The following is a 21,075-nucleotide window of genomic DNA, read 5'->3' as shown; positions in this document are numbered from 1 at the left end:
TGTAGGCGACGGAGACCCAACGGGACCTTCAACTTTACCAGCCCTCGTTCCCCGCAGGTTAAGCCCTTGGGTGCTGGGGCTGGCAGGACTTAGGAGTGGGTCTCCAGCGAGCTAGTCTGGAGGAGTAAGGCGAAGGCAGGTCAGACGGTCCAGTGGTCAGGGCTGGCGGCGAGAACGGAATCCTAGGATGGGCCAGAGGTCGGGGCAGGTGGTGGTCAGCAAAATGAAGGACAGGAAGGTGGTCAGAGGAGGCAGTAGGCGAAAGCAGAGTCCAAAAATGAGCCAAGTCAATACCAGAGAAGCAAGCCGAGGGTCAGGGAAGCAGGAACACTCGAAGATGAAGCTTAGAAGACATGGAAGTAGGAACTGTAGTCACGGGGTCTGGAACTGAAGACATGGAGACAGGAACTGAAGACACGAGGAGCAACTAGAGACTCTGGAGAGTGAGACCTGTTGCTGAGGCATTGATAGGTCACAGGGGTTTCCTTATATAGGGCCAGCGGAGCCCTGTCTTCCGGGTTCCACGGGAGATCCTTTTCGGCATGGCTCCTTTAAGAAGGGGGAGGAGCCACACAGCTGGCTGCATGGCGGCAGCAGGGCCGGCTCTTGCCGCGCCGAAAAGAGAGAGCCTGGAAACCGGGGAGTGGCGGCGGCAACCTGGGCCCGCCCGGGGGGTGAGTGTGGTCGGCTGCGGGGTGCTGCGGCCAGCCACCGTAATACATAGTTATCTATATATAGGTATCTAAATCTTAAATCTATCCCTACAAAGAGGGTATCATTCAATCAGTTGATTATATAATTTAAACAAGGCAGCTATCTATAAAAGTCAATAAAATAATTTTAGTGTGCCTTCTAGGTAAACATTTATGGTAAAAACAGTACTGTGTTAAAAAAGTGCCCCAAGGATCCTTCAACAGTTGTAAAACACAGTTCTTTAGGGGGCAAGCATCATATGATTCTGAGAATATGCTGCTGGCTTCCTCTTTAAGTTATAAAAAAAGATGTTAAATATTTTCTTATCCCGAAAACTCATACTAGTTCAGTGATTAGTAAAAGATGGAAGAAAAGGACGGATAGTTTACAACAATACAGTTGCCTTTCTGCATTGATTTTCATATGGTCAGACAATGGAGTGATAAGCATTCAAGTGTATGTTTCTTTACAGAGAATTAAAACATGTGGGTGCAATTGTACTGCTCTAGTTAAAATGATTATAGGATTCTAAACCCATGTGAAGAGGCGCATAGTCAAAATATGATTTCAGTTCATACCCAAATCAGTCCAGATGACTGAGTTTTGCATTCTTATAAGCAGACAAAGACAGAGAAGAAAAGCTTTACTGAGCCTATAGTACTTAAGTAGTGTGTCACCTGCAATTTCTTAGTTTTTCTCTGTCTCCAGCATATGGTAGAGGTGTAAAGCACCTGCAGTTTTAGACTTTAAAAAAAAGAAAAAAAAAAGAAGTTGGATTTGCTCTCGGGGTGTTAGGACCTGAGAGGGTCCATTCCCTCAGTGGAGTAGAGTGAGCAGGGGGTGGTAGCCAATATGTCTCGGCCCGGAGTCAGTGGGGGTTAAAACCGGTGGTTGGGTTCCCTCTATCCCCATGGAGTTCCTCCCAACGGCTCACTGGAGAAGACCAGCATAGTGTCGTAATGATTTTATTCTTCCTTATGGGGGTCGAGTTCTTTGTCATGGGTGACAGCTGTTTAAAAAAAAAAGAAGGGAACTTAGGCACAGGAGCTTGTTGGCAGGTTCTGGGGACATCAGTATGACATTGGGAGGGCAGCCTCTTCGACTCGTGAGAGCAGTAGAATGGACTCATGTAGCGGTAGACGTGAGGATGCAGGAGCACATTGTCAGCTGACTCATGGAGCAGCAGAGAGGCTTGATACCGCATGTGTTCCACATAATGGCAGCCTCAGGGCACAGGAAGTACTGCCTTGCCTGTGGAGAGCTGCCTACACAGTTGTCCACATCAGGGCTGTGCTGTGGCTGAGAGTCAGGAGGAGAGGGCAGCTCCAGCACTGATAATCCTGCCAGGGAGAGCATGCACGAGACTTGATTGTCAGCGGCGACATGTCTGGATTTCATGTCAGCGCAGCAATGGCGGCCATTTTGCAGGCTTGTGGAGGGGGCAGGGCAGATTGGGGGAGGATGAAGGATCTCCTCCAGCCTTATCCCCTGATGCTGAGTGAATGGATGAGGAATCAGAGGGGTGTGGAAACCTCTCTGAGGAAGATTCTGAAGTCAAAGAAGCTTTTTCTATAGACTTTGTGCTTTTGCTACATAAGGCCTTCTTGGCAAAGAAGGAGACGAGAAAAAAATGCTCTCACTCACATAGTCCCCCTCGGAGCGTTAAGACTAAGATAGGGAATCCTCAGAAGGGCAAAAAGGTGCCTGGGTGCACAGCTGCTCTGGAAAGGCAGCCACTTAGTACATCGGAGGATTCAGAGCTCTCTGATGCAGATAGGGTTCCACCTGTAGGCACTCTGGACAGTGATGTTCATTCAAAGCCCTCCTGAGACAACTCCATCCAGGGAGCAGGAGGGAATAAGGCTGCCCAATGAGGCGAGGCTGGACCACTCTTTCCCAGAGGCTATTGGAGGACGTCAAGCTCTGTTTTATAATGAGTGGATCAGAATCACTATGGACCAGTGGGTCCTGTCAATCATTAGAGAAGGCTACACCTTAGAATTTTCTCATCCACTGAACAAAGCTCAATGATCTCCCCTTGTGCCTCTCCAGCCAAAAGAAAAGTGGTATATTCTACCTTGGAGTGACTAAGACTCCTGGATGTGATTGTTCCAGTGCCTCTAGTGGAATGGGGCAGAGGAAGGTATTCCATCTACATTGTTATTCTGAAGAAGGAGGGAACCTTCCGTCCCATTCTAGATTGGAAGAAAGTGAACAGGGCTTTGGAGTGCCATGGTTTTGGATGGAAATGTTATGCTCAGTGATTGAGGCGGTCTGGAAAGGAGAGTACTTGGCATACCTGGACCTGGCAGGAGCATTTCTGCATATCCCCATCAGATCGTAGCATCAGAAGTTCCTACACTTCCAGGTGTTGGAGAAACATTATTAGTTTCAAGCCCTTCTGTTTGGCTTAGTAACAGTGCCCCAGGCATTCACCAAGGTGATGGTGGTGGTGGACGAGGCATTACAAAAGGAAGGGGTGCTAGTGCACCCATACTTGAATGACTGGTTTATTCGAGCAAAAATGGAGACTCTGAGTTGGGATTTGGTAGGATGAGTCACTCAACTATTGCAGACCCTGGGCTGGTTGGTAAATATGACAAAGAGCAACCTGGGGTGCCAATAGCCTCTGGGGAAGAGTTGTTGGAATATCTAGGGACCTGTTTCAATACCAGTCTAGGCAGGGTTTTCCTAAGAGAAGAGAGTATGGAAAGTGCATATACAGAGTTGCAGGTTATTGCAACTGTCAGTTCCCAGAGTCTGGGATTATTTGCAGGTCTTGGGTTCTATGGGATCTACACTAAAACTTGTTCCCTGGGTATTCATGCATATGAGGACTCTCCAGAGGGCTATTTTATCCCACTGGGTCCCTTAGTCAGAGGAGTTTCAGCCACTGTAAGGAATCTAGGGCCAGTCTATCCTGGTGGCTTTCATGAGGCCACTTGACGAAGGACGTGGAGCTGAAGACCCTGGATTGGGTCACCAATGCCAGCCTCAAGGACTGGGGTGCCATTCTCAGGAACGAAAATGATCAGGTAAGCACCAGTTTTCCTATATTCACCGTGTATTTATTTCATAGACATACAAAAGGCTATTTTTACTGAACACATGCCCTTGATCTTACCAATGTTCCTGCTGACTTCTTTTCATTACCACAATATTTGCTTAGTATAATGCACAACATACTATGGTACATGCTTAAAATTAGCAAAAGGATACCAGACTAATATCTGGTAAACTTATTGTCTGTCAGTAAAAGCAGGACCTGGTCACGTTCCAAAGGTTGCCATGGTATCACCATTGTATGCAATTGTATTACCAGATGGCCATTGAAGAATTAACTTGCTCCTACATCCTTTTCTATTTTTTTCTGAATCTTCCTCCTGAGGGCACATTTTCTTACTTTTTTTTTTTTTCTAAAACTGAAACAAGAGCATCTGAGCAGCATGTGGAGAGATGTATGATATCAGGTAAAGGAATCTAATCCTATTCCAAACCCATTCCATCTTTCCTTGTTGGATCTTGGCACAAGCCAGATAAAAAGTTCCAGATATGTGAAAATAATTAATTTCCTAGGAACTGTTTTTATTATGCAGTGTTTAAAAATGAGTGAAGAAATGTAGAAGGGTGAGAAGTGGGCATCTGCAGAATGAGTTTCAGTACTTAGTGGCAGTGAGAAAATGAAAGAGACAGAAAGAGGTGAACTAAGGGATAGAAAACAGGCAAAAATAGAGAGGGAAAATGTGTGTGAGAGGGACAGATGTAGGGAGAAATATTATGAATGACCCAGTCTGAAGAGGGAGAATTTATGCAGCAGGATCTATTTACTCCCCTGCCGTTTTCTGTACACTGATAAATCTTGCCAGTATTGTGCTGAAATGAAAAATAGACAATTTACTGCAACTAAATTGCCAGTGTGGTGTGTGGATGTGAGGTGAGGCTGTGTTGTGTGCAAGTGTGAATGCACATATATATTATTATTTATCTGATCTATATGTGTATGCATATGTGTGCATCGGTGTATTTGAGTGGCCGTGTGTGAATGTGTTTCGGCACGTACAAGAATGGTGGCAGTGAGCGATTAACATGTTGCTATCTCACACTCTGTCAAAGCGGAAACCCCTTTTGATTGTCATGCACAGCTCCATTGTTGATGTGTGAATGTAATGGGACCTCTCTCTAGGTACAGACAGATTCTAATAATGACATCCCAAACCAACGGCATATGCTGAATTAATATGAGAACTGCAAAGTAAGGCTGAGCAGTTCAGAAAAACACAAATTAGACATTTCTGATAAAGATTCTTCAAGCTTCATTAGTATGCCTTGAGTCAAATATAGCAAAATCTGCCAAACACAAAATAAATAATGTAATTAAAAAAAAGTAAGTAGTGTGTTACTCTGCCAGGCAATGAACGGAATGTACTTAGTAATACCGAAAGCTTACATCTATAAACATTCATTAGGCATCATTGGGCTATTCCCAATTACTTTGTTGTTCTCCTGGACCTTTGGTAATAGTATCTTAATTAAAATGTATGCAATGTCTTTCATCCAAAGAGAATTCCAGCACTCGTATAATTCTTGAGAATCATACCTACCTAGCTACCTGGCTGCCTATTTTAACATAGGGAAAATGTTTTATTTCCCATTGTTTATCCCATGGAGAGTCATGATGCCTATTAAACTGGGCATCCAATCTTTTTTGCAGACAATCATGTATGAGATGAGGAAAGCATGTTAATGGTTGAGGCCTACACCACAATTTATAACATACAAAAGGATGGTGATAAGGCTATATCTTAAATACTGGAGGTCTGCTTTAGATGAGATTCACTATGCTGCGTCAGCGCAGGCTGATGCCAGAATTCCACATGATGCATGCTACTGATTGCTTCATGGTAATGCTCTGGCCATTTGCATCAAAGTGTATCAGCATAACTGCCTGTATTTGATACAGTGCTGTTAAAGCACTGGCCAAAATCCATTGGTTGTTTGTTTGTTTTTTTCTTCAAATAAAAAATGAGTAAGATTGGATCACCTACAAAAAGTGCCTATTTTCTGAGCTGGTTGGCCTAGAGGAATTAGCTAACGTTGACAATAAATTTAATTACATTTGTGTTTTTAGACTGTCTGATTCTCCAGGAGGTAGGGAAAAGGGGCCTGGAAGTGGTTCCTGCAGAAGAAGATGAGTATCAGGAAGTGACATCAAAGGAATCTGCCGATATGCTGAAGCAGATGGAAAAGTATGAATCGCTTGTGGCTAACGCAGCAGTGTTTGCAGAGAGATTGATCAAAGACCTGGAAGTCCTAGATGAGGTAACTAGATATTCCTCACTTGACTTCTTCTGTTGGAGTTGTATCCAAACTGAGATAACAGCTCGCCTTCTCCTTTTACCCCATCCACCCCTCCTCCCCTCCTACACCCCCCACCCCCTCCCCATCCCCCCTCCTCTCTTATAACTCTACACAATTGTATTTCCATGGCATTGCTGTATTTATGAATACTTTGTACATAGTGATACTCTATATATATTTGTAAATTTTGCTCATAAGTTTTGTTTAATTATTTCCCTCCTTTTTTCCCCCTCCTCATTTGTTCATATGTTAAATTCGTTATATCTGTTCGATGTAAACCGCCATCCCAGGCGCCTGTTTCAGTTACACTGTAAACCGATGTGATATCCCGGATGAACGTCGGTATATAAAAATTTTAAATAAATAAATAAATAACATCATTGCCATTAGAGATCTTATCACAAATTTAAATAGGGAAATATACCACTACTATTTTGGCTAGGATATTGTAGTCTTTAACCTGAATGAGTGTTCAGTAAACATTAGGGATGTGCAGAGCAAAAGTTTAAGTTCATATGTCCATATGTCCAAAGGGGGTCCCATTTGCGGTCAATATGGACATAAACAGAATTCAATGAGTTGAGTATATGTCCATATGTGCAAATAAAAATTTAAACCCCTCACCCTCCTTAATCCCCCCCCCCCCAAGACTTACCACAACTCCCTGGTGGTCCAGCGGGGTCAGGACGCCATTTCTAACCAACTTTGCAAGGAGCACGTGACGTCGGCGTCACGTCGGAGTGACGTGGCGTCATGTGATTCCCCGCGGGTTCGCGCCGGAACGCTCGTTCGGCCCAAAAGGAACTTTTGGCCAGCTTGGGGGTGTCAGGAGGCCCCCCCAAGCTGGCCAAAATTTCCTTTTGGGCCGAACAAGGATCCCGGAAGTGACCCCGCGGGGAATCACGTGACGTCGGCGAGACGGGGCGTCACGTGATTCCCCGCGAGTTCCCTCTGGCACCCTCGTTCGGCCCAAAAGGAACTTTTGGCCAGCTTGGGGGGACCTCCTGACCCCCCCCAAGCTGGCCAAAAGTTCCTTTTGGGCCGAACGAGCGTTCCGGCGCGAACCCGCGGGGAATCACGTGACGCCGCGTCACTCCGACGTGGCGCCGACGTCACGTGCTCCTCGGAAAGGCTTTCAGAAATGGCGTCTTCACTCCTCGCTGGATCACCAGGGAGTTGTGGTAAGTCTTTGGGGGGGGATTAAGGAAGGTGAGAGGTTTAAATTTTTATTTTGGATCAACAATCGCGATTTCCAACTTATTCAACATAGCTATGTTGAATAAGTTGGAAATCCGATCGTTTATGTCTTATCACTTTTTTAAGTTAAAAAAAAAAAAATAAGTAGCGTTTTACATTTATGTTCAATACGAATGCACACCCCTAGTAAACATCCAAAATGGATCTCACCTTTTATCCTGGCATTTCCCCTTCTATTACTGCTTTATTTGGTTGTTATCTAAATCATACTTGCTTTTTATTTCATGTCCAGTTTGAGATGTTTCCTAGAGCATTGATGGTAGTTGCCTACTAATGATGAAGCCCTGGTGCCCAATTACTATTTCAGGGCAGGTGGAAGTAGTCCTTTCTCTCAGCAGTATTTTTCAGCTTGGCAACCATCCTAATGAACACTAATCCATTACCTATATTTCAGTTTCTGTTATATTAGTTACTGTTATTTCATTACCCAGAGTGAGCTAAGAGAAGCAAAGGTTTAATTAACATAGGTTTATTCTGGCGCTCAAGACCTGCATATATTGTACAGTCACAGAGAAGAACACTTTCTGCAGCATGCAGACATAAACAGCTGTCCACGAGTATGTTCATCTAGAATAGAGGTTCCCAAACTTTTTGGGAGCGTGGACACTTTTTCATTCTCTAAAATTTTCATGGACTTCCACATGCTTTCCTTTAATTTTTACATGCAATTATATGCCATATATAGAAAAGTTATTAATATAATAAATATTAAATTATTATATTCACATCATTTATTTAATTTGAACATTCATATTCCGCTGCTTCCAGATTATATCAGACTTCCAGATTATATCAGACTTAAATAATGCTTACTGATAAAAACCGAATACATATAATTGCAGAACACAGCAGTAAATGTGCAAGAATTAGAATACACTCATATTCAGTAACTTACATAGAGTAACTACAGGCAGCCAGACAGCTGGATCGCTCTAGATCTGGAGTGACTGGGGGGAATGGACTGGGAGGGAGAGAGCGAGAGAGAGACTGGCAGGAATGGACTGGTGGAGAGAGAGAGACAGATTGGTGGAGATGAACTGGTAGAGGAAGGGAGAGAGAGAGAGGTGGTGGAAATTGACAGATGGAGGGAGAAAGAGTGGAGACTGGTGGAAATGGGCTGGTAGAGGAAAAGAGAGAGCCTGGTAGAGGGAGAGAAAAAGAGAATGGTGGCGATGGACTGGTAGAGAGAGAGACAGACTGGTGGAAATGGACTGCTGAAGAGGAATAGAGAAACTGGCATGATGGGCTGGTGGAGAGGGAGAGAGAAGTTCAGGAATGGACTGGTGGAGGGAGATAAAGAGACTGGTGGGGATGAACTGGTGGAGGTAGGGAGGGGGACTGGTTGGGATGGACTGAGAAATAGAAACAGTGATAGTGGTGAGGAAGGGGGAAGGAGGGATGTTTGAGATAAGCCCACATCACTAATAGGGTGAGGTGGGGAGAGGTATGGTGCACATATTTTTCTCCTAAACCCTCCCCCATGGGATTTTTTTTTTAGTACTCCACATTGCCCAACAGCCAGGTTCTCCCCCTCTAGAGTGAAACATGAAAATCTAGGTTTCTGTGTACCCCCACTCATTAGGGTCATGACAGAAAGTGTATCAACCACCACTCACTGCACCCCCTGCCACAGTCCTTTTCTTAAGTTCTTCTGGAGCTCCAAGTCCCAGGTTCTCTGTGACAGGACGTTTTGTAGCCTCCTCTGGTTACTGCAGATGCTGCTTCTCCGTTTTTTCCATCTACGAGGAACCTTGCAATGCTTCTTTCTGAGGGTCTGGGAGCTGCTCCCTCTGGGGTCTTCTCCACTCCCCCTAGGGTCTTGCAGCATTACCCTCTGGGACCTTAGTAACTGCTCCCACTGGGCTCTCAGCTGCATCATCTGGATCCTTTGCTGCTTCTCCTTCAAGCTTCTGCTTGCTGGCTCCTTTCCCCATTGGTCAGCTTTACTAGGATACTGCCTAGGCTTCTAGCAGCTGCTCCTGGCTAGCAGTTTCTCTTTTGCTGGGTCAAGCCCTGCTCCAGCCCAGAGCACAACAGTTTCCTCTTGCTTTTCCTGTTTTTTTTTCTCTCTAACAAAAAAAAGAAAACCCAAAGCAAAAGAAATCCTGTTTGACCAGCTCTGGCTACACTTTTGTTGCACCCCTACCTCAAGACAGGGCTAGCCCCTTTAGTCTCAATGAAAAATAATCCAACTTGCTTCCCTAACAGGCTACTTATATCTCTGTTTGGGTTTAAAGCAGTTAGGGTATTTTTCCTCTGTGCTCTGCAGACTAGCAGTGCTGCAGGGCTCCAGTGCTCTGCAGAGCCACATTTCTTCAGCTGCTTCTAGCAGGCAGTCCAATTAACCAAACTTTTCCTCTCTTCAATCTGTGTGCTCCCAGAGCCCTACCAGATCAACTGCCTTCTTTAGTGAACTTCCCAAGCCACATTCTCAAACACACTTTTCCAACAAACTTGCTTCTCTTCTCAACAAACTTTTCCTTTTTACTCTGTAAGTCCCCAGAGCTACCCAGCAGCTCCAGCTGCCTTCTGCAGTGTGCTCCCAGAGCCACGCCCTCCCTCAGGCGTCCTGCTCAGAAAAAAAACCAAAACAATTTTCTTTTCCGCAGTCTTTTCTTCTGGAGACTGGTCCTCCCTCTGTGCCTTGCTTAGAGGGATCCTACTGCTGCCACGATATGTGGCACTTGAGCGGTCAAGGGCTTGGATACAGCCAGAGGAATCACACTCACTGTGCTGTAACTTCAGCACATTTATTTACAGTGCCACAGAAACACAAGGTCAGGATGTGAAACACAAATGCAAACACTTAAGACTCTTCTCTAGTCTCAGCAATTCAAAGTAACTGGGAACTTCCCAGACATCTGCCTATCTTCACAGTAACTCTTTGGCACTTCCCAGACATCTGCCTACCCTCTCCCAGAGAGGACTGGAGCTCCCACCGACCAGTATCTCCTATTCTCAAATCTCTACCTTTACAGCTCATCTTATCTTCAGACTGCTTTTGTGTTTGCCTTGATGCCTCAGCAGCCCCTCAAGCAGGTCTTTTTAATGTTCCAAATACAAAAAGTAAAGTGTTATATAGGAGATATTTGGTTCGAATAAGGCTGTGCTCTGTGGTTTCCATATGGCAGATGAAATATAATGTGGACAAGTGCAAAGTGATGCATATTGGGAAAAATAATCCATGCTACAGTTATATGTTAGGTTCCATATTAGGAGTTATCACCCAGGAAAGAGATCTAGGCATCATAGTGGATAATACATTGAAATCATTGGCTCAGTGTGCTGTGGCGGTTAAAAAAGCAAACAGAATGTTATTAATTATTAGGAAGGGAATGGTGAATAAATGTCATAATGCTTCTGTATCGCTCCATGGTTAGCTTGCACCTTGAATACTGTGGGCCCAATATTGAAAGTGTGTTGAGCACTCGATAGCTGGATAAGTAGGACATAAGTCACGTATCTGGCTATCTCTTAGCCGACTCAAAAGTGTGTGTGTGGGGGGGGGGGGGGGGGGGGGGGGGGGGGGGTGGTGCAGTGGGCGAATCTGGGCGATGCTACATAGCCAGTTAACTTATTCGGCAAAGTAGCAATATTTAGCCTTAGCCGGATAAGTTATGTGGGTCAGTTATACCTGCCAACGAGCAGATTTAACTTAGCTAGATATAATTTATCCAGCTAAGTAGCAGCTTATACAGGGATATTCAGCAGCTAAGTTACTTAAATGGTCATCTTTCAATTTTGGGCCCTGTGTGTAATTCTGGTTGTTGCAGCTCAGAAAAGATAAAGTTGCACTGGAGAAATTACAGAGAAGAACAATCAAAATGATAAAGCGCATGGAACTGCTCCCCTGTGAGGAAAGGCTAAAGAGGTTATTAATTTATTAATTTATTAATTTATTTAAAATCTTTTATATACCGTTGTTTAGTAATGCACCATCACAATGGTTTACATATGGGCACATATATTTGGTTTGGTTACAAAATGAATTTACAAAAGTGCCATTACAATGTCGGTACGTGCTCATATAAAATAATGTATAAGAAATGTGGCATGGATCTAGTCCATGTATATGATTAATATGGTAATCATGCAAGGGTTATGTTTAAGCCGGAGTTCTCTAACTTAATTATTGAGTATAAAATAAAATAAAAGTTGAGGGGCCGCTTATTTAGGTAACCTTGTTATGAGTTTTTTCATTCTCTGTTCTCATTGTGAAATGCTTTTCTGAATAGCCAGGTTTTTAAACTTTTTTTGAAAATTTTTGGATCACTCTGCAATCTTGTCTCTAGTGGCAATGTCTTCCATAACGTTGGACCAGCCAAGGATAGTGCTCTCTCTCTAACTTGTGTTAGTTTTGCTGTTTTTACCGATGGGATTGTTAGTAGTGCTTTATTGGCTGATCTCAGATTTCTTTGGGGTACGTGTAATCGTAGTGCTGTGTTTAACCAGTCAGCTTTATCTTCATTGATTAGTTTGTGAATTATGCAAAGTGTTTTAAATTGCACTCTCTGTTCTATTGGTAGCCAGTGTAGTTTGGCCAGTGTTTGAGTAATGTTGTCTCTTTTACTTTTGCCAGTGAGTATTCTGGCGGCAGAGTTTTGAAGGACTTGTAGAGGTCTTATTGTGGAGTACCGTAATCCCAGAAATAGTGTGTTACAGTAGTCAGTACTTGTGAAGATAAGTGTTTGGAGGACTGTCCTGAAATGTTTCTGAGTTAGTAATGGTTTCAGCCTCCTGAGGATCATGAGTTTGACGTAGCCTTCTCTGACTTTCAGTGATATGTGATATTTAAGGATAAGGTCTGTGTCAATTATTACTCCTAGGTTTCATGCTTTCTCGGCTATATCCACTTCTTGACCATTTTTGAGTTTGATAGGATTTCAACTTGCATGCCTGTTCAATTTGCATGCTGTTCAACTTGGAGAAGAGATGGCTAAGGGGGATATGATAAAGGTATACAAAATCATGAAAGAACTTGAACGGGTTAATGTGAATCGGTTATTTACTCTTTTGGATAATACAATGACTAGGGGCAGTCCATGAAATTAACAAGTAGCACATTTAAATCAAATTGGAGAAAATTATTTCACTCAATGCAAATTAAGCTCTGGAATTCATTGCCAGAGGATGTGGTTAAGGAAGTTAGTGTAGCTGAGTTTAAAAAAGATTTGAATAAGTTCCTCAAGGTGAAGTCCATAAACTGCTATTAATCAGTAAGAAACAGCCACTGCTTGTTGCCAGCATTAGGTTCTGGGATCTATTTTATGTTTGGGTACTTGCCAGGTACTTGTGAATTGGATTGGCCACTGTTGTAAATAAGATACTGGACTTGATGGACCCTTGTATGGCATATCTTATATTCTTAAGTTCTTAAGGCTTCAAGGTTTGTGTCTGTAGCAGCAGGATGTCCATCTACAATGGCTATGTCACCTTCTACAAGTGCCTGAGTCCAGCTCCTGACTCTGCAAACTGCTACTGTTGGCCAAATGTCATTAGAAACCCAGGCATGCAAAATGGCAGAGCTCCACATGTCAATAGAGAGGCAGAGCAGGTGTTCTTCCTGGAGTGAAGCCTTCTCGGTTTCCCTCTATGCCAAATTAAGCAGATGCTTCTCAAGCAGGGCTTCCCACCTTTGATACCAGACTCCGTCATCGTTTTGAGCTCAAGTAAGGCACAGGAGTGCTGGGCACTGGATCTGGTGTGCTCTTCAGTATGAACCTGTTCCCTTCATGAGGCATATAGACACTTGAAGAAATACACATCAGTACAGTCAGCATCATCTGTGCAGAAGCTCTCAACACATCCAGCACCATCATAGCACCTGGTGCCATCAAAGCACCAGCTCCTACTTCCAACAGAAAAAAACCCCACTGCATCATTAATGCATGATACATTGATGCTGTTAAGCACAGAGCCTGATGTTGTCAGTGTACAACTTCTTGGTGCCATTGGCACATGGCTCCTTGGTGCCATTGATGCACATATCTTCAGCACCATTGATGCACAAGTCCTCAGTCCTTCGATGCATAGACTTCTGTGTCATCGGCGCATGAGTCCTCATCACTACTGATGCATTCAGTGCCTGTTGCGCCCGGTCGCAGACAGCTGTGCCCTCTCTGTCTCACCTCTTTTCTTCCTCTTTCCTTTCCTCTGGGCAAGATGGCTGCCACCACCTCTCCTCGCTGACTTCTCCGGCATCCCCGGACCGGCATGGGCGATTGCGTTCGCCATTCTTACATAGAGGTCACTTAAGGCATGCGTGTGCGCCACCCTCTCTTTTGAATATGTCATGGCGGGAACCTCGGGGGCGTCCCCACCGCATGACGTCACTACTTCCGGTACTTAGCCTCTGATCTCCAATCCAGCTACGAGTTAGCAAGGATCCCGCTCCAGCTAACTTTGACTCATTCAGAGACTCCGCTCTGCATACTCGTTCCTACAAACCCTCCGTGGTTATGCTGGCTACACTAGGGCGTTCTAGGTACCCGCTCCTTGGGGGCCTTATTCGCTCCTATCTACCCTCTGGGGTTTTGCTGTTCCAGAAAGGACACTCAAGGCATCCGCTCCTCGGGGGTATTGCTTTGCTCCTATCTACTCTCCAGGTTTCCCAGCTCATCAGGATCCTAGGTACCTGCTTCCCGGGGCCTTGCACTCGCCTGCCTCCTCCTGGGCTAACCTGCAACTACAAAGGACATCTTGGCTCCGACACTCTGGGCCTTGCATCATCTCTACCTCCGTTCTACAGAATCCATCTCTTCAACAGCTACCAGCCTTCATGCGTACCTTCTCTCTCGGTCTCTCTGCCTTGTCAGACCACAGAATAGATTCTCGGCGTACCCCGCTCCGCGGACCACTACCGGACCCTTCACTTCCAGCGTCTGGTGAGACCTTCTCTGCACTTGATACAACTCAGTGCCTGGACTAAACTATCATCTGAGATCTACTCCACTGGCTGAGGAACGTAGCCCACTTCTCGCGTCTTGTCAACTGCTGTATAATAAAGCTTCTATTCTCTGTGGTCTTTACTGAAAGTCAGCCTATTGCTGTGTTCTCCCCATAGGACTCCTCCCCATGGGAGGAGTCATCAACAGAGCAACCAGGAGTCATCAACAGAGCAAACTTACAACAATGCCATTGATGCAAAAGTCCATGCATTTGGTGCTATTGAGGCCCATAGTAATTCCAGCACCAGTGGGGCCCAGAGTCAACTCTGTGCAAGTGCCTTCATCTTTCTTGGCTTGAAAGATGCCTTTAACACCATCTTATCTCTTCTATCCAGACACCAGGGCCTCCATTAGTGTCATCTGCTCAGAGCACCCAGCCAGGGTACTTTCTTCTGCATTTGGAGACACCTGAACCTATCTGCTCCATTGTACCCTTGATCTCCATGCACCCCCTAATTCAGGTAGCTCAAGATGAGAACACTAAACTAGTCTCAGATCAAGATTTCTCTTCTCGAACTCCATCCCAAAGAACACAACAGTCCATAGATCATATTAGAGAACTGGTGAAGAATTACCTCTTTGGTGGCCAATGACAAGGAGGGCACCTTTCATCCTCTCTTGTCCAGAATGTGGGATCGAGACCCACAAGGGGAGTAACTTCCTCTTTCATGCTGCAGAAACTGCCAGCCATGGAAGTTAGCCTACCTTTGTTGGATAAATTGTCCCCCTCTGCAGAGGAGTCCAGCCAGCATTCAGAAGATGAAGCACGGGCTCAGTCATTTGGAACCTGCCCCAGGACTATTCCTGTCCAAGATGACTGAGGTCTTCACCCCAATTGCCATCACTGGGATCATGGGTTAGTGTCCCTCCACCATTCAGTTTGGAGGAAGGATCAATAGGGATATCCTCAGATCTCTCATCTGACCTGCTGGAACATTTTTTCCCACTAAAAGACCTCTCATTCTAGGTTCCTAGACAAATTTGGCAAGACCATTGGAATCAATGTCTAAAGATACAAGATCCCAGCATCAAGGTTTTCAGCCTACTTCATATTCTGTAAACTCCTTCCATAGTAATGATGGCAGAAAAAGACCAAAATGGTCCATCTAGTCTGCCCAGCAAGTTTCCCAAGGTAGTAACTGCCACTCCATGCAGGTTACCCCCGCATTTCCAGAAGTGACCTCAGTTCATCAAATTTTTCAGGACTTGAAAATGAGAATGTGGTATAATCCAGCCTCCTGCCTTCCAGTAGTCAGGAAGCTAGATCTTAAATGTAGGGTACAACAGACTTCTGGTTTTGCCATAGTCCAACTACCTCACCAATTTGTGGTGGTAAAGTTTGTGTTGAAGCAGGCCAAAAAGATCAGAATTATTTCCAACACATCTCCAGGTAAGGACCACAGATTGCAGGCCAGCTTTGGGAAGACAGTCTTCCAGAACTCAATGCTAAATATCTGCATTGTGATTCACCAAATCTATATGGGGCAATACTTACACAACTGCATCAACAAGCTGAAATCTCTTGAATCCCTAGACAAGGAGCAGGAGGGTTATCAGCAAGCTCTTTTGAATGCAGAATAGTGTGAATTGCATCTCATCTAGTTGGTGTAAGAGTCCTTTGACACCACTGGGCATTCCAGATGGACTGGTTGAGAACTAGCACTCTGCTGGAAGATGTTCATTACAAGTTGACTGATGTCCCATGTTCTGGAGACAATGTCTTTTGGGTCAAGGTCAGGTAGACCATTGCCCAAATAAAGGAGCAATATGCAGTCATTCAGGCCCTGTTGGCAAGAGCCAACCAACCTCCTTCCTCTAGCCATGCTTACTTTAATTTTACTTTGCTATTACATGGTCCACAGACACTTCTTCTGTCAATTTCAATGAAATTGTGCCACACCTGCACTACTACTACAGCAACATTTGGCCCATGTATATCTTTGTGAGAGACATTAGCCTAAGATGCTGTAGCAGCCTCAGCCTAAATGGGGACCTAGTTTTTGATGAACCCAACTTTCAGGCTTTGATCCCTTTAGTAGGAGAAGGATTTAGCTGTTCCTAAGTGAGTGAAGGATGATTCCCAAGGACCACTGGGTTCTCAAAATTGTGAGGTCTGGTCACCCTTTCTGATTCTCTCAGACCCAGCACTTCAATCAGGTTTAGCCTTCAATCCAGATCTGTATCACTTGCCCCAACTTCATTTCAGCATTGAGTCAATTCTCAGCCAGTGGGCAATAGAGCTTGACTCTCACAAAGATTGTGGCAAGGGGTTCTAGTCCTTCTATTTTGTTATTCCCAAGACGTCAAGGGGATTGAGTCCTATCCTGGATTTATAAAGACTGAACTGAGACTCTTGATGTGCACCCTGGATCTGAAAGGTACTTACACTCTCATCTCTAACCATCTGTCTCAATGGAAATGCATCAGATTCATGATGGAAACATCTCACTACCAATACAAGATTATTTACTTTGGCCTCTCTGCAGTCCCAGGGGTCTTCATAAAATGCTTAGTGGTAGTGGCAGCACATCTTCATCATTTGGGAATTTGTGTTTTCTCTTACCTGGATGATTGGCTGTAGACTAGACATTATCAATCAAGAGTGCTAGACTGCTTACAGAAGACAATCCAGTTCCTTCAGTCACTAGATGAATTTTGCTAAGTCAAACCTCATCCCTACTCAGAGAAACAAGTTCATCAGTAAATGGATAAATTAATTAAAAGAGAAAGCATTTCTCCAATTCGAAAGAGCAATCTGCCTATGAGCACTGGCTCAGAACTTGCAACAATGAGGTCAAGTCTCAGTCCAAACAATCCTGATTGTCCTCGGGCATATGGTGGAAGTGGCACTGCATGGAGTACACATGACGTTTCTGAGCATGAAAGTTCTTCAGTGGGGCCTCCAGTCCTGGTGGGACCAGCTTTGTCAGCCCTTGTCACATTCCATAAGGTTAACTCCATGCATGTAAATATCCCTCCACTGGTGGCTGAAACAAATAGCCTTGTAAATAGGTTCCCCGCTTTGAGTTTTACCAAATCAGTTGATATTGGCAATGGATGCATCCATGAAAGGGATGGGGCACACACGTGAGTTCCTTCTAAACTCAGGGGACATGGTGGACAAAGGAATGTCTGTTCCAGATTAATCTCTTAGAAGTATAAGCCATTTGGCATGCATTGAGATTATTCTCTCACGATCTTTAGGGAAAGAGAATTTGATCCAAACCAACAACTAAATAGCAATGTTCTGCATGAGCAAGCAAGGGGGCACAGGGTTCCTGACTCTCTGCCAGGAATCTCAGAGAATTTAGGAGTGAACTTTCAGTCATGGGACTTTTCTTCAGGACCTTGCTTTCCCAGAATCTCCAACATGTTGGCAGATCGCCTCAGCAAAGTGTTTTGACTCCACAAGTATTCTCTGGATGAAGGTGTGGCAAACAGGCTATTAGACCTTTGGTGGGATCAAGCTTCAATTGACTTGTTTGCATTGGAAAGCAACAGGAAAGTTGAAAAATGTTACTTCATGATTCAAAGCTAATTCAGATCTGTTCAAGTGGGATGCAGATCTGCTGTATGCATTTCTATCGCTTCCATTGATAGCAAGGAAGGTGCAGAATTTACTCAAGGACCAGGCATGCTTTATTCTCATTGCCCTGGCTTGGCCCAGATAAGTGTGGTTATCCTACCTCATCAAGTTGTCAGCCCGTCTGCCAATCCCTCTGGGAATCGATCTGGGTCTACTAACACAGGAGGGGAGTCATCTATGTCATCTGAGCCTCCCCTTCCTCAACTTGTTGGCATGGATGTTGAACACTTGATAGTTTCCTCAATGTCTCTATCCAGGGAGGTTAAGGTCATTGTGATTTTGGCAAGGAAGCCATCAACCAATAAGGCATATTATTTTAAATGTAAGCGTTTCTCATCTTTGTGTCAAGCAAGCTTTCTGAACCCATTCACCTGTTCTTCAAAAGATCCACTTCAGTACTTGTTCCCCCTTTCCTCATCAGAACTAATTATATAGTCATTCAAAGTGCATCTTAGTGCTTTCGAGGCCTATCATCTTCACATGGATGGAAAACTGATCTCCATTCATCCTCTGGTATCAAAATTCATGAAGGGCTTGTGTCATATGAAGCCTCCAGTTGTGAAACCAACTGTGCCATGGGATCTCAATATCATCTTAGCAGAACTGATTAAAAACATCCCTACGAGCTGCTGGAGTCAACTTCCTTGAAGGTTCTTGTATGGAAGGTAGTTTTACAGTCGCTATCACATTGGTTGGAAGAGTGTGCGAGCTGCAAATATTAGTTTCAAATTCTCTGTACCTGCAGTTTTTTCACAATTGGCTGATGCTCTGCATCCTTTCTAAGTTCTGCGTTTCATTGGAATCAAGATATTGTTTTGCCTATGATCTTTCCAACATCTCATGCGCATAATGGGGATCAGACCCTCCAATCGCTGGAATGTAAATGGGCCTTGGCCTATTACTTGATGAGAACTCAGCCACATCGTCAGGTATCTCAGCCGTTCATTTCCTATGATCCAACAGATAGGGCATATCTGTTGCAAAACATACCTTGTCCAACTGGCTAGCAGATGTATCTCACATTATTATATATTGACTTTCCTGTCAAAGCTCATCAAATAAGAATCATGGCTGTCTCAGTGCCTCACCTAAGAGCCATTTTCATTGTAGACATTTTCAAAGCTGCAACCAAATTGTCAGTTCACACCTTCATGCCCCACTACTGTCTGGACAATATTTCAAGAAGTGAAAGTAACTTTGAGCAAGTAGTTTTGCACAGCCTGTTCATCAAGTGGTCCATGTTTCATGGAGGATCTGGGTTGCTTATTCAATGAGTGCTCCACTATGCAACCTTGAGCCTGGGGCTCCCCACTTGTCATGGCTAATTGCTTGTTGATGGAGAAAGCAAGTATGTTTACCATAAATGGAGTCCTCTGTAGACAGCAGGATGAATTAGCCATGCTTAACACCCACCTGCCTCCTTGGAAAGTCAACTACTTAACTAAAGCTATGCTCTACAATCGACTGAGGTGCTGATGAGGCAGCGTGCAAGTGGGAACGCCAATTCATGCTCAGTAGTAAAATTTTACTGAGCTAGAGAGAGAGGTCCATTCAGCACCTCTGATGACATCATCCAAATGTCATGGCTAATTCATCCTGCTGTGTCTATGGAGACCCCCAATTATGGTAAACATTATGTGCTAAATGTCCTTACTATGTGTTTGTGTTCCAAAGAAAGTTTTAGTTTACTTAGAGTCCAAATGGTTCAAAAAAGATAAAAAATTCAGCATAACAGTTCAGAAGAATCGAAGTAGCAACAATCCACTCATCTCAGGCTGCTTGAGTAATGGCAGAGATAGAATTTTCCCCTTTCCCAAGGCTCTTTCTTCTTCAAGGCCTAGATGAAAAGACAGCAATTTTTTCCTCCTCTGTCAAAATTGCTGGCTGCAAACTGTCCCAGACCAATTATCTCCTCTTAGGTCAGGGGGGCTGAATTTTCTGCATAGCTTTTTGCCCTTTCAAGAGAGAGAGAGAGAGATCTCCTTTTTTCCATCAAAACCTTATTGCCCAAGGCAGCGCACAGCCCCTTGGTTGCCTCCTCTATGCTACATCTGCAAACCTCTCTGCCTTGCGAGAGGTTTGCAGATGTAGTAGACATCTCTCCTACAACTGCAAACCTCTCGCAACTCAGAGCTCCCCCAGTGTCTCATGAAATAACTCTTTATAGAACTATCGGCTACCCATTTATTGGACTTTCCTATCACTCAACCCAGAACTCCCACCTACTGAATCTCATTTCTAGAAGATTCCTAACTTTTCTCTAGTAAAGCCTAGCTGTCTTTATATGTACTTTTCATTCAGCAATCAGAGGTGGTGGACCAAGAGGTGCTTATCTGCCAACATCTTCATTTTTTGGAACCAAGGTCATGAGTACAGTATGCACACGCTGTTTCTTTGTTTGCAAACAGCAATTGGTGGTGGTGCAGTACCATTATTATATTTCAAAATGAGAGGGGATATTAAATGAAACATGCATGTTGAGAGGAAAAAAAAAGAAGATTGCTGTCCCTTGAAAACCCACAAAGCTCATTAAGGAACGGGAAACAAACAGTGAATTAAAAACAGATGTGTGAGCCAAAACTGCTGAACATTTACATAAGCAGGAATGGGAAATTATTTCTAACTCTTAATAAAGAAAATAAAAGTTAATTGACATAAAATAACTGAGGCAGCTATTACTAATGCTATGGTCTTGTGATTTTAGAAAATCGCTTGATCTGTAATCTTTTGGTTTACGAGATGACATATTCCCCTCAAATGGAAGTGTTTTCCTGTTTGCTTTTCCTAACATGTATTGCTCTTGCTGCAGCACATGGCCTGAACAGAGTGGTTACTTGACTGTGAACCTTTTGAAAGCTGTTAATCGTTAATGGATCTTGTCAGAGGTGATTAACAAGCAGTTATACTCACATGCCCTGCAGAGGCGCATGCCTCAGCCCCCTACTCCCACTTCCCCAGGCAAACGGCTCCTTCAGGGTTTTTTTTTAATAGGCACATTTCATGCATGGTTTATCCATTCATTCGTTTCATCAGAAGACCAGCTCTGTAAGAAACAAGTATGAAATGTGGTTATTGCACCATGAGTTAGTTTTTGTTATCTTTTTATACTTTGCTTGGAGATTTCTAGGGGCATACCAGTTTGGTATGTAATATAGTGTTTTCTTACCTCCATATTACTTATTACAGTTGAAACTAATTTGGTTGTGCCCAAGAGTTGATAGTGCTGGAGAGTTA

At 44.0% G+C, this 21,075-nt stretch overlaps 1 protein-coding gene across 1 annotated transcript in view; it reads left to right on the top strand.

The window, feature by feature from the left end:
* Nucleotides 1-21,075, top strand: part of LOC115094721 (exocyst complex component 1-like) — a 340,680-nt gene that overhangs the window by 60,908 nt on the left and 258,697 nt on the right. The window contains exon 5 of the mRNA XM_029607978.1: nucleotides 5,822-6,012. Within this exon, the coding sequence (XP_029463838.1) occupies nucleotides 5,822-6,012 (191 nt within the window). The remainder of the gene's footprint in view (nucleotides 1-5,821; nucleotides 6,013-21,075) is intronic.

The sequence above is a fragment of the Rhinatrema bivittatum genome, chromosome 6 (assembly GCF_901001135.1).
Source record: "Rhinatrema bivittatum chromosome 6, aRhiBiv1.1, whole genome shotgun sequence".
NCBI lineage: Eukaryota > Metazoa > Chordata > Amphibia > Gymnophiona > Rhinatrematidae > Rhinatrema > Rhinatrema bivittatum.
Note: the sequence above shows the minus strand (reverse complement) of the source record. Positions and strands in the feature narration are given on the sequence as shown.